This window comes from Parus major, chromosome 5, assembly GCF_001522545.3.
Source record: "Parus major isolate Abel chromosome 5, Parus_major1.1, whole genome shotgun sequence".
NCBI lineage: Eukaryota > Metazoa > Chordata > Aves > Passeriformes > Paridae > Parus > Parus major.
In genome coordinates, this window is record NC_031774.1 from 3,841,897 (window position 1) to 3,866,414 (window position 24,518).

Genomic DNA, 24,518 nt, shown 5'->3' on the forward strand with positions numbered 1-24,518 from the left:
CCTTCATGATGCTCCCTCTTGGTTGCGACCCCCAGAATCTTTGGGACACTCTATCCTGTCTTGTGACCCTAAATCCCTCAGGATGCTGTGTCCTGTCTGTCCCGGGCGCCACCTCCGCGTTTCTTCCTCCCCACAAGGGCCGGAGGAAAACCTTGGAAGTGTGGGGAGCAAAAAAAAAAAAAACTTGTTGTGAGGGAAAAATTTTGTTTTCCGACGAGGATGGGATTCGAACCCACGCGTGCAGAGCACAATGGATTAGCAGTCCATCGCCTTAACCACTCGGCCACCTCGTCACAGCAGCTGCTTTCTCACCGGGCCTATAAGGAAGTGCGCCCACCACCCCCACCATCTCCTCCTGCCCGCCTCTCTCCTGCGCGGCGGCGCTGGTTATACGGCCCTGCACTGGCACAGTGCGGAGCGAAGCCACCGCACCGCGACCGAGTACCCCGCGGAGCTCGTGCAGTACCGCGCCATCCCCATCACGGCTGCTGCGGGCGTGCGGGCAGCGGGAGACACCGAAATGGCAGCAGCGGAGCGAATCGCGGAGGCCGCCATGTCGTACGGCACAAGGGGGCGCCATGTTGTACGGAGCCGGGGGCAGCCATCCCGTACGGCGCCAATGTGTCGTCACGGGCGCGGGGTGGGCGGTTGGATTTGAACGGGGCGGCGGCGATCGGGGAGCGGGAACCGGGACTAGGGACCCGGAAACCGGGATTCGGGAGCGGAGGGCCCCGAGCGGGAGGTAAGAGTGGCCGAGGGGATCGGCTCGGAGGAGGAGGCGGCGCCGGGGCAGCGCGGGAGCGGCGGCGGCGGCCGTTGGCAGGGGCCGGGGCGGGTGCTGCGGGCAGGAGCGCGGGAGAAGGCGGGGGGAGAAGGTCGGCGCTGCCCCGGGAGCGGCCTCGGGATCGGCTGGATGGAAGGAGGGCTGAGGCAGGTGACACCTGCGGTGGGCGCGGAGCGTGTGGGGAACCCCTCCTCCGATAAGGGGGGTGCGGATCGATCCGAGGTAATTAATGTCTGGGGAACGTGTTCGTGTGGTGTAATTAATGAAAGAGTGATTAATGCGGGGTTTGTGGTCGATAAGTGGTTGGCGCCTGGGCTGTGTGGGCGGTAAAGCGAGGGCGCGGGGACAAAAAGAGGCGGAAAAAGGGACTTTGTGGGCTCATCCTAACGGGGAAAAAAGAGGCCGAGGAGGGGCAGGGATGGGCTGAAGCCTTACGGAGTGATTCCCGTGTTCCCAGAGTCAAACGAGGGAATAAAAAAGGGGGGGGTGGGTTTCATCAGCACAGCGATTCAGCTCACCCCTCGTCCCTCAAGGATTGTAGAGGGTTTTGAAGCAGGATTAGGGAAGAACGGTCAAGGAAGGTGGTCGGGAAGTGAATTTCAGATTAATATCCCCAATAGCAGAGTGATCGAGGCTGTTAGAGCTCCAGGTTTATCTCCCACAGCCATCTTCCCTGTCCCTGCCTTTGTGTGTTCAGTCTGACCGAGAGTGGGGTTAGATGGGATATTGGGAAAAAATTGTTCCCTGTATTTGGCAAATAAATTCATGATGCTAGAGGTGTATGTCTAAAAAGGAGACAGAGGAGTCTTGTAGCTTTATTCGTGAATAATGGGAGAGGCCATGGGTATTTTCCATGGAGTCCCTCAAATTTCTGGGGGATGCAGCCTCCTTTTTATCCTAATTCACATTTCCCCATTGGCTGAGGTACTTGAGAGATACACACTTTCCAAATTGAGTAGTACAGACTCTCTTCTAATGTACACGCCCCTGTCCCCTCTTTTTATCTTTGTTCTTTTTCTCCAAGTCCAGGAATTTAGCAGGGCCTTGGATAAGCAACAGTTGGTGTCCATAAGTAACATCCCCCTTTTGCTTAACTCACCTATCAGTCTCTGGCTTAGGCCAGATTGTAAAAATACATTCCTCTTATTCCTTTCAGGAGTGTTTTAGGAAAATTGAGCCATGCTCTCCTGGTTGTATCTAGAGAAGGAGCAAGAAGCAACAGGCACAAGCTGAAATACCAGAAATTCAGTTTAGAGTGAGAGGGAAAATGGCTGGTACGTGTCAGAACAAACATTGTCTTGGATAAGGCTTGATCTCGTTTATTTCCCAATATTTACTAGAATCTTAATTTTAAATAAAAGGTCAGTTAACCAGTAATACTTAAATTGTTAGCACAGCTGTTTTCTAGTATGATATACAATAGGAAATATGTCTGATGTGAATATAACAGGAGCACATTGACTTGAGAGGCCTGTTGTATTTCAGAGCATTTCTGTGACTAGAGAAGGATGGAGAGGGAAAAAACCAGCATCAAAAGCAAATAGCCAGTTGTGGGTTTATGTAGTTTTCCTACTGAGGCTCATCAATGGTTTTGAATTTTGGTGCTGAATATTATAGGATTTTTTTTTTTAATAGGAAGGGTTTTTTCATAGGAAAAGCACATCCATCAGCAATGGACAAGATTTACACAGACCCTGCTGTGGAAAAGTGAGTTGAAATCCTCTAAGAATTTTTCTGTGGTACAAATATGGCCCTTTAGAGGCAAAACTTCTGGTAATGTGCTTCAACATCCCTTGAATTAAATGTGTTTTCCATTGTGAAGAAGACCTGGGAGTTTCTTTGGTGTCTGGTGAGGGGATTTCATAGTGATGGATTGTCAGGAGATGAACTGACCATGGGACTGGGGGGAGGCAATATGCTGAGTTTTCCAAAAATTATTCTGGGAACTAGTGCTGATATGATCAATCTGTTCCAAGCATGTTGTTTATTTAATTTCACACTTGTAAAAATAACAGAGAAATCCATTTATTAACCTCAAACCCATGGCAGGACCATTCAGGAAATGTACCTTGGTGCACTTTTGTACCTTCATACTGATGCCTGGAAATAGGACACCAACTTTTTCAGGCTATATAATGATAATGTGAAAGCAAACCTTTACTTGGAAGATTTCAGGTACATAACATGGTGAAAAACAGTGCCCCAAATTAGAGCTTTACAATTGATAGGATTGGGCAATTAGAGTATCTGGCCAATGAGAGGAACAGTTGGTTAGGTAATCTGCCCCCTGGGTTCTGCCCTCCTACCCATTTTATTATGCCTATGATTATATGGTGCAAAATAAAATGTCCTTGGAGAAGTAACAGGCAAGACATAACAAAATATTAGGAATGTGTCAATAAGTGCCTGTTCACTGTTGGAAAGAAAGGTGGGAAAGTACTGGAAGTTACACTGAAGCATTTAACAGTCTACAGAGCTGCAAATACATGAAGAATACATAAAAGCTGAAAACTTTAGGCATCAATACCTGTTTCCCTTTTACCCCTGCAGTGATAACACGGAGCACATCAGAAGGAAGCGACTGTCCTCTGTGAGTAACTTACAGCATTCCTTGAAATAGAACTGTGTGAGGGGGGGAAAGGAAAGTTCCTGGAAGAGGAACTTGCTTGCTCTTGGGGATTGAATAAAAGCATTCCAAAAGAGCCTGTTGTACTGAGAGGATTGACTGGGGCACTGCTGACTCTTAGAAACTCTCTTCAGCCAAGAAACCAGCTCTTGGAGTTGCAGCTATTGTATTTTCTTTCAGATTTTAAAGGCTCCACGAAATCCTCTGGATGATCTAGGAAATGGGAACGAAATGACCCAGGTAGGTCTATCAAGCCCTTTCCTACCGATCCTCTTCAGCGTTTTGCTGATTAAACCGTGCCACTGGGGTAACGCGGGTGGTTGTAGTGCACCGTTTCTGATAATAATATTAATACTTAGTATTATCTATAATTAATTATAATAGCTATTTATTAATAATAGTAATTCATTTAGTTTGGTTTTGTGTTTCTTGGGGAGCTGTGCCTGGCATGGGAAGCAACCTCGTTGTGTTTTTTATTGGCAGGACATCCATGTAGAGAGACGCAGGAGGAGCTCGCGCAGGGTCAGCTTCGCCAACACCATCAAGTGAGGGAGCTGAAGGGTGCACACCTACATCCCTTCCTCAGCCATAAAATGCAGGGAATAATCCTTCCCCCTAAAAGTGTCCTCACTGAGTAATCACAAATGACTGCAAGCAGCAGGAAGAGTCTTATATCGAGTTGGGTTAAACCCTGAGAGCCATTATGCATTTTCTCTTCCCAGCTGAAAAAAAGCCCAGTTCAGTGAAATTAATATAGTTGGGAATTATTGTTTTACATTCAATTTCCATTCAGACATCTTAAATGTCATAATGGCATCTTCTCCCTGAAAAATACAGCTGGGTTCATTATGCTTCTGGCTTTTGGTATCTCGTTTCAGAACGAAGAAGAAGAGAAAAGATTTAAATTAGTGCTGCTTGTCTTTTTTTTTTTTTTTTTTCCTTGTATTTGGTTTTAGAGATGGTTTTGTGTTTTTAAAAACTGGTGGTTTTGTTCTTAGCTGCAGAGTCTTCCAGCAAGATCTTAAGAACAGCGCATCAGAAACAGAAAATACAGGTAAAACTCCTTTTTCTTTTCCTGACAGGCTTCCCAGATTATTAGCAACAAGGGTTTAGCTTGATTTTAAGAAATCAGAACTTTTCCATTTGGGGAAGGAACAACATGGTCAGCTCTTTATCCTGGCCTGGCTGAAAACTCCTCAGTCACAGAGTTTTTGCCACAAGAAGACACATCAAGAGTGAGAACTTCAGAAGATTGTTTTCTGTGCATTTCACTCTTGTCTCAATGTTTTATTGAGTCAGAATCACGTGGGTTGGGCAAAACTTTTAAGATAATCAAGTACATATGTGATCATGCTTCTCATATTGTAATGTGGTCATTTTCTTAATTTTAGGGCATTCAGCAGATGAGAAGGATGATACCTTGACCAATCAGTAAGTATCATGCCTGATAGAGATTTGTTATTATTCAATGTTTATTATTACCAAACATTTTCCTCAGAAAAAGATAAAGTGTTAGTCTGGCCTCAGAGTTCTTATAGATAAAACACAGTGGTGGGATCTGTAAAATTAAAATGACTTGTAGGTAAAATAACAGTCAAGACACTTTGTATGTGAGAAGGGGAATTTCACAGAACCACAGATTCTATGGAAAAAAAAGAGTTAATCTTTTCTTCTCACTTAAAAATTAAAATGCCACTGTATGTTGAACAGTGGTTTGTGGTATAATAGATAATTTCATGGGAAAAATAAGATTGTAACTCAAATTAGAATATATTGAAGACAAATAAGCAGTGTCTGGTATCTGCTGCCCAGACCCATGTGAGGTCTGCCACAGAATTCTGTGCAACACAATTCTCTGCCTCTTCAGTTTATTGAGCAAGGCTTCTCTTTGAAATCTTTTAACAAATGGTTTCTCTAACCCACCTTCTGTAGGAATGAAGACCCTGGGTCTGTTTCTTGTGAGATCACTGGTGAGTTTGAAAACAGATTTAATAACTAAATTACTCTATTTATTTAAAGCTACTGATTATGTTTGAGAAATTTTAATGTGCCTGGAGCAGTCTCCCTGCCTTGGGAGAGCTCTCTCTGGATGGGCTTTGTCCCTTGAAGTTGTTTACAAGGATTCTGATGTGCAAGTCTGGGTGGCCCTTTGAGGTGCTGAAGGGAGTAATCAAAATATTTTTCAGAATATATTTGGGGTTAATTGTATTTATTTACTCAGCACACTGAGCTTCAGCTCAGTGGATAAAATAATAAGCAAACAGTACAAAACCTGGAGTGTTCTCTTTCTTTCCACAGGGATGAACACTTTGCTTCATGCCCCCATCCAGGCCTTGGGGCAGCCAACTGAGGTATGTGAAGGCTTTGATTTTTTTGGTGCTGAAAATACCAGTGTCCAAAATACATCACAAGAATTTGTGCACTAAAGATCAAAAATGTTAACTGCCTAAAAAATAAGCCTTTGTGTTCATATAAAATTCTCTTGAAAGTGAATATTCTATATTTTGTGTGTCTATAAGTGTGCCCTAATCTGATAGGCATTAGACTGCAACATAAATAAGTCTTGCTTCTGAAATTCCTTCATAACTTCTCAGTAATGAACTAGTTCTTCCATTCTTATCTTCTTTGCAAGCTTTCATGAGCCTCACTTACTTTTTTTAGTAATGTAAGTTTTTAAGGCAAGTATAATAGTCATAATTATTCATAGGATCACAATTATATTTTGCAAAAGTAAGGCAAACTAACCAGTCAGAGAAAACACAAGTTCTTTAAATACTTTGTTTAACTGTTTACTTTCAGCTAGATGCAGCAACCAGTCCTTATCTTATTTTTATCATCTGATTTAACTGTCACATTTGGAATGTGCACACAACAAATATTGTTTAAATTCAAGTAACCACATATTCCTTGTTTGTGTAACAGTAATAGGTCTAAAGCTAATCTGTTTTGTAAGGTCCCACATGTTACAGAAGTTACATTCTGTAATTTGCCAAAACCTTGCACTAATTTTAAGACTACGTTTTCCTTCCCAGAAATTAAGAATATAGTTCCATTATTATTATTATTACTATAAATACGTAATTATTTATAATTTTCATCTAGATCTAATAAATAATATTTCCTTAGAAAGCCATATCCTATCTTAAAATAATAGGATTTGCATATATATACATAAAAGCTCCATGGTGTGAGTCAGTCTTGTCTGTGCCATGTTTAAGGTGTGGTTGCTTGTTTTACCCCCATGTGATAAACTCAGGGTCCAATTCCTTCCACTCTGAATGCAGTGTAGGTCACCAGGGGGACTTGATATGGTCCATTCCACTTCTCTTGGGTTGGCCCAAAACTCCAGGCTCTCTTGAGCACCAGATCTTCTGGTTGGAAAGGATGTACAGACGAGTCTGGTCCCAGTGATTTGGTAACAACGTACCTTTTAAAGCTTACAAAAGTCAATTTTAATGGTATCATATTAATTTCAGTAAAAATTTGAGACTTCCCTTGCCTTGTTGGTGTGGCATGGAAAAGTTTCTGGCCATCTAAAGAAAGTACTAAAATGCTAAAATGTACCAGCCCCTCATTCTGCCTGGGCAGTTCTGCAAATTCAATTTGCCAATAATTACCTGGTGAATTCCTCTGTTTTGCTAGCCTTGGAGGTGGCCTTCCTTCCTTGAGATGATTTTGCAAGACAAATTACTTATTTTTCAGTAACCGATCTTAATTTCTGTCATCTTTGTGCTTACCATATTCCTTTATGAATTAGTTACAATGTTTCCTGAAGTGTTTCTTGATGGTTTTAGTTCTCTTACCTTATACATTAATTTGGAGCTACAGTTACTCACCTATATGAGTTTACTAATCACTTGCTGGGATTTTCTGTAGCTGTGGTGTGGTGTGCCAGGTACATCCTTCCATGCACAGATAACTCAAATGGTTTGATTCAAGTGTGAGGCTCCCAGGGCAGGGGTTGGCATTAAGGCTCTTTCAGGGCTTTTCAGGCACTATTGACTCTCAGAAGTCCAAACAAAGTGTTTTTGGTGGAGGACAATGCAAAAGTTTTGCCAGTACCCCAAAACTGCAATCCGTAACTGGCACCATCCAGCTTTACCTAGGAAAGTTCATGGTCCTTGGCTCTGGAGTCTGGCAAAAGGCTTCATTTCAGCTGCTTCCCAAGCTTCTATTTTTCCTGCAAGATCTCAAAACTAAAATATATTACTGCTTCTTTGCTAATTTGTGACATTTTCTTTGACACCCCGTATCCAGATTGTTCTAATAAATGTAGCAGACATACAGTAGCATTGAGTCACTTACTTTCAGTCTTGGTTGCTGGCAGAATACTTTCCAATCTTGTGTGCTGTCAAGAGTGTGTACAGATGAGTTACCACTGGATGAATATCAGGAATTTTTCATTAATGCCCCTTAAATCTTGCACTAATCTATAACTGATAATACCAATGTGTTATATTCTGATTTATATTCTTTCAATATTTAAAAAAAATTTATAAGTCTCTCCAACTTCTCCTTGCCTCAGACTTATTAGGATAATTGGGTTTGCATTACCAGTCTGGCTTCAGGTTTGAGAGTAATCCTCACAAATTTGGCCACCTTTGATCATCCAGGCATCACAGTTGCCCATACCAAAAGGGTTACAGCATTTTCTGCCTCCTCTGGGATTTTGTCCAGCTCTTCTGATTCCTGTAACATAAAAATCTTTGCCTGGATGGCTTTTGATTCTGGTCTTTCAATTTGTATTTCCTCATCCTAGGAAGTTATTTGAACATCCAATTTTCCCAGTGAATCCCTTCCTGACAAGGGGACTGAGCATTCAGGAGTATACAAATTGGTGTTTCCCCACTGTTTTATTAATTTAAGTAGTAGTTGTTGTAAAAAAAATCCTGTTCTCTCTCCTCCCTGTTGCACCCACAGCACTTTCAGGTTCTGAGCTAAGTTTTCCTCTGCACTTACTCACTACTGAATAAGTTGTTTTTGTATCAATTAAAAAGTTTACCTTTTTATTCCCAGCAATAATGTAACAGGGCTCAGCTGAGGATGATTCCCCTGGTTCCTTTAGGGGGGTTTTTCATTTTCACTTAAGGTCTTGGGCTTGGTAACTTGAAGAGCCTGGTTTAGGTTCTTTGTTTGATTTGCCTGGCTTGGGGACACTCCTTTTTCCAATGCACCCTTTCTTTACAAATTGCCAAATACATTTCAGCTATCAGCTATCTACACAAAGTGCCAAATACGTTTCAGACACTAATTTTCACAATACAAATTGCCAGATATACTTTAGCCACTAATTAATACAAATTACTAAAGTATACTTTAGTCACAAACTGTTATAATGATCAACCAATTGTTTCTGAGTGAGGGGGGTCCTGAGTCCTAATTAGGGTTTCAAACACTTTAGCAACTCTGTCCAGATTTTCCCTTTAAACTCCTGCCACCTTTCTCCATGACATTAAATCCACTATTAAAAACAAGGTTACTGGACCATAATTCCCAGCTACCTGCTGGAGGGGAGCCATCAGAACTTCCCTGGCATCTCCCTCTCCTTGCTGCCTTTTAGTGCATTCCACAATCAGACCAAAATCCTCCTATCCCCTAAAATGTTCTTTCTGTTCCAGTCTACTTTTCCAAGACTCCCTTATGTGTCTAACCATATTCCCTGGTGAGTCATGATTCACCCCCTTTATTCTTCTCCACAAAGCAACCATCAGCTCTAAATCACCCTCCTATTCTTCTCACCTGCACTTTAAGCACCTCTGTCCCATGCTGCACACAAAACAACACCTCTTTCAACCCTTTGCCTTTCTTTTCCTTTTCCAGTGTACAAGGAATTTCATCCCACTTATTTTCCTTCTACAAAACAATGTTAATTGCAATGTATATTATACTGCAAGGTTCCATCCTTAGGCCACTTCTCTTGATCTTCCAGCATGTAAAGTGGCCACCACTGATTGCAGACTTTTATAAGTTTTCCAGTTCTCCTTCTTACACAATGGGCATTGAGCAGTTCCATAGGCCAGGACTCACCATATGTAGAGAATTTATCATCTGGAAACAAATATATTCATTATACTTGATAAAATATAATATATTTAATTACAATTTTCCCCCCACAGCTATAAAACTGTAAGTGTTTTCTGCTAAAGAGACTAAAATCTCCCTTATCAGTGGTGAAAAAGTTTTTTGAAATATCCAGCATGGTGCTGCTGCTTTGGAGCAGGTGGACAATAAACTGGTGGAAATCATGTAGAGAATAAAAAATATTGATCCATAAGCCTCAGTAATTGATCTGTGCTTGCTAAGATGTGGCTAGATGTGAAGTGTAAGATGACACACATTTTTTCATTAAAATCCATTTAAATATGGTATATTTGCATCATTTAGTCATTGTCCTTTCCTCAAATATGTTACTGCTTATCAGGGAGGCCTGAAATTAACAGGTTGGGTTAAAAAAACCAAAAAAACACAGAGCTAAAACCTTAGGACTTTACATTAGTCAACATTACCTGACTTCTGTTTTAAATAGAATAAACCATTGATCATTTGTTTTAAGTGCCAGTCACTGAATTCTCCTTTTTTTTTTTTTTTTCCTGTTTTTCAGTGGCATGACGTGGACCACACCGCTCCAAGGATGGACACCACCCTCCTCTTCTCAGAGGAGAATGAGATGGAGATGACAGCCAGTCACACAGCCATTATCTCACGGAACCTCAGAGCCCAGCAGGCTGACAGAACCGAGAAAATAGACTTCACCTCCTTCCTGGCTAAGTTAAACTCCAGCCAGGGGAAGGTAGAAACCAGCAAGGAATTGAGTTTGCTCTCTGACCCCACAAACCATCCAGGCCCCTCTTTGGAACAGAAAGAGGAAGCCACTACTGTGAAAAAAATAGATTTCAATGAATTTCTGTTGAGGCTGAAGTCAAACAATCCTGCTGAGAGAGCTGACAAGGACAGTGTTTGCTGTGTCCCTTCCCAAGGCTCGGGAGATGTGACACAACTGTCTGGGGAATTTGGCTATTCCCATGAGCTGCTGGACACCTGCAATGTGACAAAAGTGTTTCGAGGCCGAGAAGGTGGGATGGAGATGACAAAATGTGAGGCAGCTGATGTTAAAATTCCATTCCCTGGCGTCAGTGAGGTTCCACCAGAGCAGTGGGAGTGTGCGGATGTTACCGAGGCGTTTGCAGACGAGGGCATGGACGTGACAACCAGTCACACTGCAAAAGTGTCCTTTGCCCTCTCCACTGTCGGGAACCAAAGTCTCAACTTCCAAAAGGATTTCCCACCCACAGAGTCAGATAGTTCTGTGTTCATGAGACCATCTAATCACGACTTAAGTGTTCAGCAGGACCCTCAGCTTTGTGCAGACAGAAAAGCAGCAAATGCTGAAGGCAGAGGAGAGCTGCGAGCTGGGAAATGGGAAGCCGGGGCATTGTCTTCCATCCAGGGATCCGTTTTGTCTGAGACCGTCTTCAGAGGGAACAAAACTGTTGTGTTTTCCAAGTGTGATGACATGGAGATGACTGGGAATTACACAGACATCATCTATAATGCTAGCATCACAGAAAAGGACAGTTTGTGCCATAAAAGCTGTGAAAAGCCAGTGAGTACCAACCCTCCGCTCCCAAGGAGCAGATCCCTGGCATGTGGCACCATCCCAAAGGGTCTGGCACCTGGAGATGATCCTACTGCTGGGCCCTCTAAAATCAGTGCACTTGAACTGCCTTCAGCCCCAGGTGGACTCGTGGAAAAAGTGTCCCAAGCTTGTGGTCCTGCTGCAGCCAGTGCTGGGTTTGGCTCATACACACATCTGGTGCCTGGCAGGTTTGATCCCTCTGCAAACACCCAGCTCGTTTTTCCAGGTGAGAAGACAGTGATATTCGCAGAAGAAGACATGGACTTGGCTAAAACCTGTGTTAAGGATGGTGAAATGAGTGTTGGTAATGAACATCCCAGTGCAGTGTTCACCGCTGTCACATGCAAGCCTCATTTCCTGGGTAACAGATCTGCTTTTTCCAATGTAACTGAGCAGGAAGAAATGGAAATAACAAGATGCCACACTGTTTTCTTTGATGGTCAAAGCAGTGGGGTAGCAGCAGAACCGAAACAAATGCTCTGTAAAATCGTTCCAAGAAAGAGCCAGAACAGAAATGTCACTGAAGGTGACACATCTGCATATTCTGTAGATATGGACAAGGAAAATGTTGAAGTGAGGAATATTGATGGGAATATTAAAAAGAGCCAGGCTATGGAAAGGAATGCTCAAGATATTCAGATGATAATGGTTGATAAGAAGCTTGGAAAAACCAACTTCCAGGCAAGTGGTCTGAGTTCCTGTGCTAAGAACATGTGTTTGTTACAAGAGCAAAACAGAGGAGTCCCCGAGAATGTTGTCACTAACACCAGTGCATCCCTGTCTTTGCAAAGCCAAGAAGTTGTACCACAGCCTCTGGGAAAAAACCTTCCAAGCCTCTCAGATTTCTCCACAAATGACACAACAGGCATGTTTTTATGTGATCAAAGCATGGACATAACCAAAGCTCATCCTGCTGCTTTTGAGATTGCTCCTATTAACACAGAACAAGAATCCAATAATTACAATCAAAATGCTGCACTATCCAAGCAGCTGCAGAACCAGCCCTTCCCATTTTCCAGTCGTCGTGGTGTGGATATCGTGAGTCAAACTGCGGCAAAGGAATGTGGGGACTTGAAAATGAGCACCGATAAGCAAATTGTTACTGCTTTGGCTCCAAGTGGTTCATTTACTTTCAGTAACAATCCTGCTCCCTCTGGAATGAGAGGAAATGAACAGTTTGGGACAGGAATAAATGCAGATGGCCAAAACTCAGAGAGGCAAGAGAAACCCCAGCCTGTGAGGGCAGTAAGCAAAATATTGCCAACCCAAGGAGATTCTGACAGACATTTTTCCATGGGTAAAACAGGTTCTTTGAGAAAGGATTTAAAAACTCCTCCCTCAGCTCATGGGCTGCTCCAGAGGGGTGCAGAAGAGCCAGTGTGGGCCAGGACATCTGAGGTACCCAAGGGAAGTTCCCAGTTGTCTGGAGAAAAGTCTGTTGTGTTTCCCCACGGTGAAAACATGGACGTGATTGGCAGGAGTGTGACGATGGTTCCAGATTACAACATCAACATTTTTTTGTCACAAAACAAAGCAGCACCTGGATACTTTGGTCAAGGGGGAGATGAAACTCTGTCCTTAGAAAAAGGGGCCACAACGACAACGCCGGCGGAGCTGAGCGGGCGAGAGGCTGCAGGTGGCAGAACCATCAGTTTTGCTCCGGCTGAGGATATGGAAACCACCACAATTCACACAGCACAGCACATCCAGCCCATCCCAGCCATTCCTGCTGACAAAACCATCGTGTTTGCCCACGACCAGGAGGACATGGACATCACTGCATCCCACACTGTTGCTGTCAGTAAGAGCATCCGTGGGTTTGAGGCCCAGCAGGTGCCTCACACAAATGCCCAGCAGCCACCAGAGCACATGCACAGAGGGTTGGTGCCCTGCAGAGGTGAAATGGATTCCTCACAATGTGCCACAAAACCTAAGGATAAGGCCAGCATTCCCTCTTCTGCTTCGTCAGACACAGCATTTCCTAGTGAGAAAGGAGCTACCCAGCTCCCCAGTGGCACAACACCACATTCTGTTTATTCTGTCTCCCTTCGAGAAAGTACTGTGGATGTGGGAGCACCACAGGATCATGGCCCTCCCACAGATAATTCTGTCGCTGTAAGCAGGGAGCAGGATCTGAGACCACCAGAAAAACTGCAGTCAAAGGGAGTATCCTTTGAGTTCCCAAATAAGGGCCCTGGGGATCACAGGGAAGAAAGTGGCAGCTTGGGATCCTGTGTTGCTTTTCCCATGCAGGGATCAGATCCTTGGAAGGGTCATCCAGAATCCTCTAGCACTCAGAGAAACCAGTTAGTGGAAGAGGATTCATCTAAACGTGGAGATTCAGATTTGGGCTTGTCTGGAGCAAACCTCATTCCAGGTGCTAACAAGGAATCCAAGAAAAATGAGGAGCTGTCAGGTGAAGGGGAGGCGCCACCAAAAGACTTTCAAATAAACTCTGAACCAACTAGGCAACCTTTGGTCTGTGACAGTTCAGGGGATCAGGCACATCCCACTCTTCCACCAGCATCTTCAGGTATTTTAGGTGTGTGTTCAAAACTGATAGGTTTGTCAAGGAAATCTGTTTCTCTTTCTAAAACTGCTTCTTCTGACCCATTGCCCAGTTCCTCAGCTCAGCCAGAGGATACCCCGAGGTTGGGAAAAAACACTGTCAGTGAAGCTAATAACTTCTCTGATCCCAAAAAACAGGAAAACACAGGTCTGGAATCTGGAGCTGATCCTATAGGAATGGTGCCTAAGGATAAATATCCAGGAATAAATATCCCTCTGGGTATATTCCAGCCTAAACTACCAAACAAGAGAAATCGTGTTTCCACTGCACAAGACATAAATACAAAATCAGACAGAGTAGAAGCCTCAGTTCCAGGAAACACCAGTGAAACCCCAGGTAACAAGTCCAGCAGGCAGAACTTCAGTCCTTTTCAGTTCATAGCAGAAGAATTTCTCCCTGTGTGCCTGGAGGAAATGGATTCCAATGAATCTGTCAGCTCTGAACTTGTGGAAGACGCTTGGGATGATAAGAATAAAAACCAAACCCCCCACTCTGAAAAGGCTCCATTTGAGGAGACAAAAACTTGCAACATAAAAAGAGCTTTAGGACAAACTGGGGAGGTTCTTCAAAACCCAAAGAAGGCCAGGAGGGATCAACATGTGGATGCTGGGGCCTCTCAAGACTTGGAGGTGAGCTTGGTCCCTAACTGTAAGGATATGAGAATACCAGCAGGGCTTAAGTTTTGGGGGTGTAAGTGGATCTATTAGTATGGTTTTCTTGTTTTTCATAATCACCAGCTTGCTGTCATTCTCCTGTGTCATTCCCTGTGGTTTTTATTGTTTTGCCAAGTTAGAAGAATCAGGTTGGTGTGTGCAACACAGGCTGAATGAGGGGTTTGCCAATTCTCTGCGTAGTATCCCTTTAATCCTTTTAAGGAACAGCTACAATAAACCACTGATTCAGTTAGGTTGTTTTCTATAACTATATTAATTTATTTCCAAAAAATTTGATAATATTAGGTGACTCTTGATGTTATGCCTGAGGACCAAGCAGAAGTTGATAAAGCTGGAGAACCTCCAAGTCGCTCAGTTAAAAGCTCTGAGTGTCCTCCTGCCAACACCAGCAGCTCCCTGGATTCTGTGAAGGCTGACATAGAATCAACAAGTAAGAGATCATTTGTGATAAGAGTCCCAAACTTTTGTGTTCTTTATCCTGTAAGAATGTTATTAACCCCACCAATTCCTCCCCCTGTGTTTTGTTTTCCCAGTCCATCGCAGCAGTCATGTGGAGTCCCAGCTTCTCACGGACAGCATTTGTGAAGAAAATTTATGGGAGGTATGGACAGGGCTGGAAGACAGAACTTCCTGTCCTAACAGGAAAAAAAACTCCTGTGTTTATACACCAGTCAACATTCTGTCTTGAAATATGGACTTACTTGTGTGTTTTTCCTCAAATGTACAGAAATTCCAGAATGGTGCTATCACAGTTGGGGAGTTTTTTACTCTTCTTCAAGTCCATGTTGTGATTCAGAAGCCCAGGCACAGCCAGCTTCCAGCCAATGTGAGTGCAACAATATAATTTACCTTCAATAATTCTCCTTTGTTAGTTTGGGTCTTAATTTTTAGCAACTCAAACGTCTTTAAATGAAAATCAGAACAGATTTCCATGTCCTCACCGAATTCCATATAATCAGGATTACTGTTCTGGGATAAATATGCTAATTCTTGCTTTTTAAATTTGTTTTAATGACAATAAATTTGAAAGAATTAGAAGATCAGTCTGATCTTTTCACTTTATCTTCTCACTGTATCCATCAGCCACTACTGCCTGCAGCTGCTCTGAGCTTCTCCTGCCTGTTCTACTCTCTCCTTTAGGAATGCTTCTCTTGCTACACTTCTATTTCCTCACCTGAAAAACAGGGAAGAAACACAGAACAGAAGTCAGACTTCTAAATCCCTTCCATTTTAATTTAAAATGGGTTCTCCCAGTTTAGCTACAGTTTATTTTACAAATTTAGTCCTACTGAGTTGTCTCTAAATATTCATCAGGCTAAATAATGCTCCTGCTGTGGACTAGTGGCTGATAAAAAACAGACACCATCTCCACAAAAGCCCCTGAAAACTTTATTTGAAAGACTGCAAGTAATTCATGTCAGTTTTTTATGAGCTTTACTATACAGGCAGCTTGCTGAAGTACCCCCCTTATATTTATTTGAGGAATAAATCTCCATAAGACTCCCTAAGGCTTTGATTCTGAATTAAGCATAACTTTGAATGAAGCATTGTTTTATTGGGGAGCATTCTTGTTATCTGCATAACATGCACATGTTTTCAAGTCTTCATCTAAAAGGGAGACTTCTTTCAGTAATATTTAATTTCAGTTTTTTGAGCTCTAATGATGAGGCACATGTCCCAAAAGGAAGCCTGTGCTCTGGTGTGAGGAAACACAAGGTGTGAAAGCAGAATTGAAATGATTGGAAGTTACTATTTCTGAAAAATATGGATTTTTTTTTAAATTTTTTTTTCTTCCTACTTTTCCCTGTGTTTTTTCCTCAGTGTGCAGTTAGTGCACCTCCCACTGCAGAAGATCTCATCTACAGCCAGTATGTCCACCGGCCCAAGCTGAGGATTTATGAGGAGGATTGCCAGGACCTGTCTCGGAAAATAGCGGAGTGAGTGGTTTTGCAGTCACACAGTTTATCAGTAATTCCATTTTTTCAGCTTTGGATCCATGGAAATGGCCTGAAGAAAGTTAGCACATTACATACAGGAAAAGTAAAAATATAGTTAGTCATTTATTACAGATTTAGAAGTGAATTGTATAAATATCAACGGGTGCTGCTTTATGCGGTCAGTGAAATTTCAACAAGACTTCCAACATTTTTTCCCCCCCATATTCCAGGTTAAAACCACATGTGACTGTCCTGGATCAGCCCTTGGTGAACGTGATCAGGAGTTTGTGGGAAGTAATGAGAACCTGCACTGATGAAGAGGTAACGGTGCATGGAGAGAATGTTTGTGTGTAATGAAGAAGTGAGGTTAATTTATTTATTCACATCAAATAAGAACCAGAATGGTCACAAATCAACAGCAGGTGAAACAAGACAAAATAGTTTTCTCAGTGGAAAACTGCTGAGAACTTCCAGCATGCCAGGAGAATGCAAGGAAATGTGTCATTTGAAATATGCTAAAGGGGAAACAAATGACCCATAGTTACTGCATAGAAAACCCAGAAAATTTATAGAAGTATCCCACAAGGCTTGAGAAGGCAGATCAAGGGATTTTTGTTTTCTGTGGTTCTAATGCCAAGAATAAAGATCTATTCCTTGAAAAGGAGTCTAAACTGATTAGAGACACAGTATTTTTCATAATTCATCAGTTTGGCATAGGGTATCACTGAGGTTGGGTGCTGAACTAGAGTCAGGAAGGATTATATTTCCATTCACCTTCTCTTCTGTATTTCCCATTCATCACAGCTGAGTAAGTTTGGAGCAGAACTGAACAAGATGAAATCCTGTTTCACCAAAGAGGCTAAAATCTTGTCTCACAGTGAGAAGGAGACATTGTACAGGAAACTGCTGCAGAGTGCTGAGGTAAGGAACCACAGGATTGCAGGCATTTACCTTTAAAAAATCACTTCTACCACATTTAATGTCTTTAAATGTGTGGGTGCTTAATTATTAAAAGTGTGTACTCTCATGGAATTTTCTGTCTTATAAATACATTTCCCTTTTATTTATATGTAAATATAACATTGGGACAGTGACTTTCTTGCAGGAAAACTTGTAGGAACCTTCTGCCTAAGAGTTTTGATGATTAACAGAGTGAGAAATGGGAGTATTAAAGGAAACACCACAAAAATGAGTTATTTATTCTGTAGCAATACCAGTGTTAGTAAGTAGGTAGGTAGTAGTAGCAGCAAGTATTAAAGAATAAATTCTTCCTTGTGAGGGTGCTGAAGCCCTGGCACAGGTTTGCCCAGAGAAGCTGTGGCTGCCCCTGGATCCCTGGAAGTGTTCAAGGCTAGGTTGGATGGGGCTTGGAGCAAGCTGGGGTAGTGGAAGGTGTCCCTGCTCATGGCAGGGGTTTGCAATTGATCATTAAAATCCTTTAAAATTATAAATGACAAAGAATGTCATTTATAATTTTAAATGACATTCTCTTATAAATGACAAAGAATGCATTGTGACAGGGATGAAAGATGTGTACATATTAAAGCTCTAGATTCAGTAAGCATTTAGTAATTTCTTATTATTGACTACTCCCCCATGATTTGTCAGTTGCCTCTTCCCTCTAATGACAGATTTCATTAGCTGCTTTAATTAATTAGCAAACAAAGAGCCCCATGGTGATCCCAGAAAAAAAAATCAGCTTTTAAAATGGTATCAGTGACTCAAGTACAATTTTCCCATCTTAGGAGCAATACAGAAAGCTCCAATCAAGAATAGAAAAGGTGGATGACTGGATGAAGGAGGCAGAGAGCTCCATAGCTGCTGTGGAATCAGGTGTGTGTTTCAAAGAGGTGGTCAATATGCTGCTTTCTCTTTTTTCTGCAGAGCTGCTCTTTAAAAGGTCAGTTCAGGATTCTGTGTTTGTGGTTGTTTGATACAAGCTGCAGTCAGAACTTGGCATTAGTGTGTAATGATGCTCTGTAGTTTCAGTTCTTTTCCTTCAATGCTTTGAGTAGAAATCAAATTGTGCAGTAGCAACTCTAAAACAGTGCAATCAAACCAGTTTTGCTTGTTATTGTCACTTTTTGAGGTTTTAGTTAACTTAGAAGTGCTGGGATTTCTAGAGCCCACAAACAAAAGTAAATATTGAATCTAGGAGTTCTGCACAGACCTGACACTGCTTTCCCACAGATTCTTTTTGGGATGAAGAGGAAGATGGCTGCAGTGCTGGAACAGCAGGAGGGCAGAACATACAGAAAGGTAATGGAACCAGCTGAATGCACTTTCTGTCTGGTGTTTTAGAACCTGGAGAGGGCGATACTCTACCCCCACCCTGATGCATTTACTCTGAAAGGGATGCAGGCTCTTTCCTGCATTGCACATAGCTAATTACATAGGTGTTAAAGAATGAAAAGGACTGATTTTTCCCTGGAAAAAGGGAATTTAGAACTTGCTACCTGAAGAGTGTGTGCTGGTTGTCATATTCAGCACTTTATTGTCCAATAATTATAACCTTTAACTCCATAAGAACAGTGAGTCCACAGCAAATTAGGACTTCCTGTACTGCTCTTTTCTCTCATGTTTTTTTTTTTCTTTTCTTTCCTTTTTTCTCTTTGCTTTAGAATTGAAAAGCATCACAGCCCAAGAAGAGGAACTTCTGAGGTAAGATGTCAAAAAAGGATTTAGGAATCAGGTGCACACTCAGATTTTAGAGGCTTGATCTGTTTGTAATCACTGTATTGCATCTCATGAGATTGGTTTATCCTTGCAGAGAACTGTCAGAGATGGATGCTGAGGATGAGCTTGATTTGGCTGAGATGGAAAAGCTCAAGAATACTGAAAGGGTCTGCCTAGAAATCCTGAAGAAATATGAGTAAGGAAAACACCTCCAGGTTTTATTTTTTAATAGCTGTTTCTGGGGCCTCATATTTGTACATGAATGTGTTTGGTTTTGGTTTTCCTTGTTATTTGATGTGGGAAATCTTGGAATACCCATCTCCTTGCAGCCTAAGGTAGACAATAAAGCCTTGGAGAACTTCCATGTGTGAGGCAGTTATCCCATTAGCAGCTTTGCAGTGGTACTCTGTGATCAGGTTTTCTATATCCAACTCTCCTTCAATCACTAAACTGACATTTATATAAAATTTATGGTAATATGCTTGCATTCCCAACAGATTCTTATATTCTGTTGGAATGAAAGACTCTGTTTGGCTTTGGAAAATTTCATTGCTGTATGATGTGGTAGGAGCTGCAAGTGCATTTAATACTTTGATGTTTGTCCCTCAGGAAGTTGTTTGGGTTGCTTGGTTGAAACTTGGAGTGACAGTGGGTTTTTTCCCCCTTTTCAGCTTCACTGAGTGGGAGTTGATGGAATGGAGTGAGCAGCAAGCTGTCTTTAGTTTTCTTTATGATTCTGTGATGCTCACAGTTGTGTTTGGACCCTCAATAGGTGAGTCACAAAATGGGTAGGTTTGTGTTTTATGAATTTGCAATGTTAGAGAGTAGAAACCTGAAATACCTGTATTTGTAAAGATCTTCTGAAAGTAAATAGGAAATAGAAAATATGCTACAGTGTGTAAGCTGAGAGAAGTGGCTTTGAATATGTTTTTTATATGAAAATTCAGAAATGTATGTAATGCATGTCTGTTTCTGAAGATGAAGTAAGCATGGAAATAACTGGGTTTTTTGACTTTCTTTCTCAGATGGTGAGTTTTTCGCTGCACGTCCTTCCAGAAGCATCATTAGCCTGGACTTTGAATCTTTCCTAGATGGTGAGATTTTTGAATAGTGGGAAAGTAGAAACCCTGCTAATCTGTTGTTGGGAAGACTAAACATGTGCTTGATTTTCTAATGCTTTATGAAATGGCTTTTCAAAGATTTCTGGTTTTCTTTTGTGTTGCAGAGGAACAAGCTCCACCCTCCTCGTGTTTAGTCCAAAAACTCATCTTCCAGTTTATTGAAAGTCGGGGAAGGTGGCAGGAAAAGTGTTCCACACTGTTGTACTTGCCCCAGGTAATGCTCCAGGGAAACTTAGAAGACTCTGAAAAAGAATCCAATTACTATTTTCTGCAACAGAGAAAATAGAGCTGAGCTGAGAACCAAAGCACCTTAATGAAAGCTTCAGGAATGCAAATCAAAATTTGCTTCTGAAATACTCTGAGGTGTGACAGGAAATATTTGTCTCTGAAGGCAGGAGTCCTAAAAGCTGAACTTTATTAAAAAAATGGGGGGTTTGCCTGAAAAAAAATGAGCTGAAGGCCATTTTGCCTCCTAAATAATGTAGGTTTAAATTGCCAAGCCAAACTTTTGTGTTCCTGCGTGGCTGCTGGCAAAGCTGAAAGGACAAATTTAAAGCAAAAAATGCACATTTGTACAATTCCATTTTTCCATCCAAACTGAGGTAGCAGTTAAACCATGTTTATTTTTTGTGCTTTCTAGGATGAGCTGTGTGTTCAGGCATCACATTGTCACCCCCTGAGTGCTGATGTTGCTTTTGTGATTTCTCCCCCAGGCTCTCTTTGACATCTCCTTGGTGGTGAGTCGCTGCAAAATCTTGGGCGAGGAGTTGGAATTTCTGCAGAGGTGGGGTGCAAAATTCCATCTCCTGGAGACAGATATCAAAGGCACAGAGTGAGTCAATTCAGATAATGGTGATGGGATTGTTGGGGTGTCCTGTGCAGGGTCAGGAGCTGGATTTTGATGATCCTTGTGTGGGTCCCTTCTGACTTGGGCTGTTCAGTGATTCTATAAGATGGAATTCACAGTAGCCTTAGGAAGGAGATTTTAGCTAATCAGAAGATAATACACTGAAATAGTTTCAATTTGGTATTCTTAAAAGTGACATTTTATGGAGCTGTTTTTAAGAGCAATTTAATTTATTTTCATACAATTGCACTGAAGTGTCCCAGTGCATGGAAATTAGGCTGTTCATGAATTCACTGATTTTAGGACTACCAGACAGGTTCTCCTTCCCTGCCCTTTTCCTGCTTGACTTGCCTTTCTTAAACATTTAGGCCAAATTGTAGCAATGCTAAGGAGACAGAGCCAAGAGTTTTCCTTTAGCTTAGGGCTTTGTTTCCTTTAGTCTTGTGTTTGCCTCAGCCAAGCAGAATCAGTTGTGGAAGGAGGGATGCACTGAAACTGAAGTTTACTTTCTTTACTTTCCATTTTCCCTTGATACTTCCTGATTTTGTGGCATGTCCCAGCTGTACAAAGCAAATACAATTTCACCTCATCCTCCCATTATTGATGCATATCTTTAATTAAGAAGTGTCAAATTATTAAGTTGCTCTGTCCACCTTGGTGCTGTTCCAGAGGTTATTCTAATTTTGTAGCTCCCTTTGCAAGAGTGCCAAAAAGCCCATTGAAATGGAGGCAAATCAGTCCTACTTAAAGCATTAGAAAACCTTAATTGCCTGGGAATGTTTTATGTTAACTAGAGAACATATTTTCAGCCTCCATTCTCCCATAATTTCTGGATGGTTCTGTGAATTATGTGTGCATTAACTTTTTCTCTGGGGGAAGTTGGAGGGTTGCATTCTGAAATGATGAAGTGTGAGGAGCCTTTTTTATCTTCTTCCTGAAGTTCCTGTGGGTCTGTGCTGGAAATCTTTAGAAGTTACTGCACTTGTTGCATCAGTGACATCACTTACTTCTATTCCTGGCACTAATTTTAAGGTGGAAGCAGCCCATTTGACTGTTTTGCATGGATCTTTGTGTTCATTTCCACAGGGTGAAGCTTCTGTTCTCCTCTTCTGTGGCTTTTGCAAAGTTTGAGTTGACTCTGTCTCTCTCTCATGATTACCCATCTGCTGCACTTCCCTTCAGGGTCCAAACCCACACTGGGAATATTGGGTGAGCTGACAAAGCACTGCTGCATGCAACCCCATTCCAAAGTAGGGATGGGGGATTGAACACTCGGGATCCTCTCCAACACGTGTAATAATTTTATCTTCCCCAGGGAGAAGGAAATTGCTGCTGTTCTTTCCAGAGTTCCAGCTGGTCACCTCTATCTGCAGAGAATAGTCACCTTGATCCATCAGGATCTGCTCCAGGGTCCCAGATGATCTACTGGATGCACAGGCAGGACTGAAGCAGTCAAAATGAGTAGTCTGTGAGTTTAGAATTCCTGCTGCGTCTCCCTGAAATGGGAATGCTGTTACCCACTCAGCTCTAGTATTCCTGCCTATTTAATATCCGTGTGGCTTAGATCAAGTAGAATGCTTGGTGCAGGCCACAAGTTTTACAAAAGCAGGGGTGTCTAAGGAGGAGAAGAAGGAAATTCCTGGATCCCTTGTACGTTCAAGGTGCCTTTTATCTTCTGTCAGTCACTGGTGGTCATTCCTGTCACAGATAGTAATGACTGGATGGTCATTCCAAGCATGGATATTCTTCTGCCATAGCCCATTAATTTTGTCATTTAAAGAGCTCTTGGACAAAGCAATGATGAGTGTTCTCTAAATTATTACAACTGGAATTTACTTTTGCTGTCATTATTTCACTACCACGTACAATTTAACAGATCCCACCATGTCCATTGTTTATCCATCGCCTGCCACCCCTCCCATGCCAGACATGATATCCCTGCACCTGATTAATTAACCAATTAATCTGTAGCAATTAACCCCAGTCACCAAAGTCAGAAATATTTTTGGAATTAAGGCTAAAACTCCCTGTGCTTGCCCACAGACTTTGGGATGCAACAGCCTCAAAGCCATCACTGTGATTCTCTGGCTGGAGTTAGTTCTGACATTCATTGTCTTCATCCAGCACTATCTCTGGGTGCTGGGGCACTGTCCCAGTTCAGAATGCCATGGAATTTTAGCAAGGAGACTGAACTCCTTAAACCTGGGAGTATCTGTAGCTTGGTTTTGTGTATAATTTTGTGTATTATGTGTGTCTTGCTGTTGGAACTGATCTCACCCTGACTGTGTTGCCAAGCCAAGGCACCAACCCTGGCTCAGCTCTCAGTTCTGCAGCTGCAAATCTTTGCACCCTGTAAAATTTGTTGAATTTAAAAATGTTTTCCTGTATTTTAGTGTTTATACATTTTATCTTTTTACAAAGTTTGCGTCTGTTTGAAAAGTGGAAGTTTAATAAAGATTGGGTTTATCACTCTTCCTGTTTCAAATGGGGAGTATGGGCTGCTCTATTTAAACTGGTGATTGAAAATTCAATACTAAATTAAATCCAAAATATTGAAATAATTATGTTAAATACTTGGGAAGACTTTTCATAATATGGTTTCTTTTCCTTGCCTTTGCTAGTGCTGGTTTTCTATAACCTGGCTTTTCACAAGAATTTATTTTATTTTAATTAGGAAGATAGCACCCAAATCATTCTCAATTTATGTATTATAGCTGGAATTTTGAATTTCCCCAGGCCATTCTCCTGTGCATCACTAACTAGCAGAGAGTGCTGTTGCAGTTTTCCAGGAGCGTTATCACCTCTTTTTAGGCTGTTTTTCTTTTCTTTCAGTGGATTTACACACTAAAGCATAAATCTCTGTAAAGACTCAAGTGAGTTTTTGGTGTAGTTTATTATATTGCTCTGAATATTGAATCAAAGTAGCAGGTGAAGCCACACATTTGTAGCAGTGAAAAAAGGAGCTTGGGCAGAAATTATTCCATTATCCAGCTTTAAAAAATCATGGAAAACTTCACTTTCATGTCCAAAGAATCAGCAGCTCCAGTCTGTGTACAGCAAGGCCTCAAGGTAGAGGGATTCCATCAAAGTCAAGGGATGCAATTCCAGTGAGGAATTCCAACTTCTGCTCTAGATGTGTCCTGATCTCCAGCTGCTCGTTCTTGGGTTCTGGCTGAGGAATTGTTACTGCTCAGGAATTGCACAGGCTGCCGGATTTATGGGGGCACAGGGCTGTGCTTCAAGAGGGAAAAGGAAAAAGATATTAAATAAGCGAAGAAAAATAGTGGAAAGGAGAGAGAGGCAAAAGGGAAAGAGCGGGGAAGGAGAAGAAAAAGCGAGGGTGGGAAGAGGAAAGGAGGGAAAAGAGAAATGAAGGGCAAAAAAGAAAAGGGGGGAGAGAGAGGAGGAAAATAAAAAAAAAGGGTGGGAGGGTAAGAAAAATGGGAAAAGAAAACAAAAATACAAGAAGGAGAGAGGAAGGAAAGGGAGTTAGAAAGGAAGGCCGCGGTGCCCCGGGGCTGCGGTCCATGTCCCCGTTCCTGTTCCATGTCCCCGTTCCCAGTCCATGTCCCTATTCCCGTTCCATGCTCCTTTTCCTGTTCCGTGCCCCCGTTCCCGCTCCATGTCCCCGTTCCCGCTCCATGTCCC

General features: G+C 42.1%; 1 protein-coding gene and 1 non-coding gene across 7 annotated transcripts; one reads left to right on the forward strand and one right to left on the reverse strand.

Moving 5' to 3' along the window:
- Window positions 1-211: 211 nt before the first annotated feature.
- On the reverse strand, window positions 212-293 carry TRNAS-GCU. Its single transcript has one exon. It is a non-coding gene; the product is annotated as a tRNA-Ser (tRNA).
- Window positions 294-563: 270 nt separating this feature from the next.
- On the forward strand, window positions 564-23,431 carry KNL1 (kinetochore scaffold 1). 6 transcript variants are annotated; one of them, XM_015632139.2, is made up of 27 exons: window positions 665-742; window positions 1,941-2,058; window positions 2,420-2,491; window positions 3,335-3,374; window positions 3,591-3,650; window positions 3,894-3,955; window positions 4,409-4,464; window positions 4,802-4,841; window positions 5,343-5,380; window positions 5,709-5,761; window positions 10,012-14,244; window positions 14,575-14,719; window positions 14,823-14,890; window positions 15,017-15,115; window positions 16,111-16,226; window positions 16,457-16,547; window positions 17,031-17,147; window positions 17,972-18,059; window positions 18,417-18,485; window positions 18,848-18,887; window positions 18,997-19,098; window positions 19,574-19,674; window positions 19,928-19,996; window positions 20,128-20,237; window positions 20,737-20,855; window positions 21,957-22,079; window positions 22,186-23,431. In XM_015632139.2, exons 3-27 carry the CDS (start codon window positions 2,457-2,459, stop codon window positions 22,289-22,291), a joined length of 6,180 nt encoding a protein of 2,059 aa, XP_015487625.1. In that variant the 5' UTR covers window positions 665-742; window positions 1,941-2,058; window positions 2,420-2,456; the 3' UTR covers window positions 22,292-23,431. The 6 variants fall into 6 exon arrangements, with proteins under 6 accessions (XP_015487622.1, XP_015487625.1, XP_015487623.1 ...); XM_015632137.2 differs by having other exon boundaries at window positions 2,437-2,491; XM_015632138.3 differs by lacking the exon at window positions 665-742 and adding an exon at window positions 894-1,006 and having other exon boundaries at window positions 2,437-2,491.
- Window positions 23,432-24,518: the final 1,087 nt, after the last annotated feature.

Excerpts from the sequence above, each read along its gene's own strand:
- KNL1 (XM_015632136.2), top strand. The coding sequence starts at position 579 with ATGTTGTACGGAGCCGGGGGCAGCCATCCCGTACGGCGCCAATGTGTC. Across the intron at positions 18,060-18,416 it reads CATAGCTGCTGTGGAATCAG|ATTCTTTTTGGGATGAAGAG; the intron begins GTGTGTGTTTCA and ends GCTTTCCCACAG. Across the intron at positions 19,997-20,127 it reads CTTTGAATCTTTCCTAGATG|AGGAACAAGCTCCACCCTCC; the intron begins GTGAGATTTTTG and ends TTTGTGTTGCAG.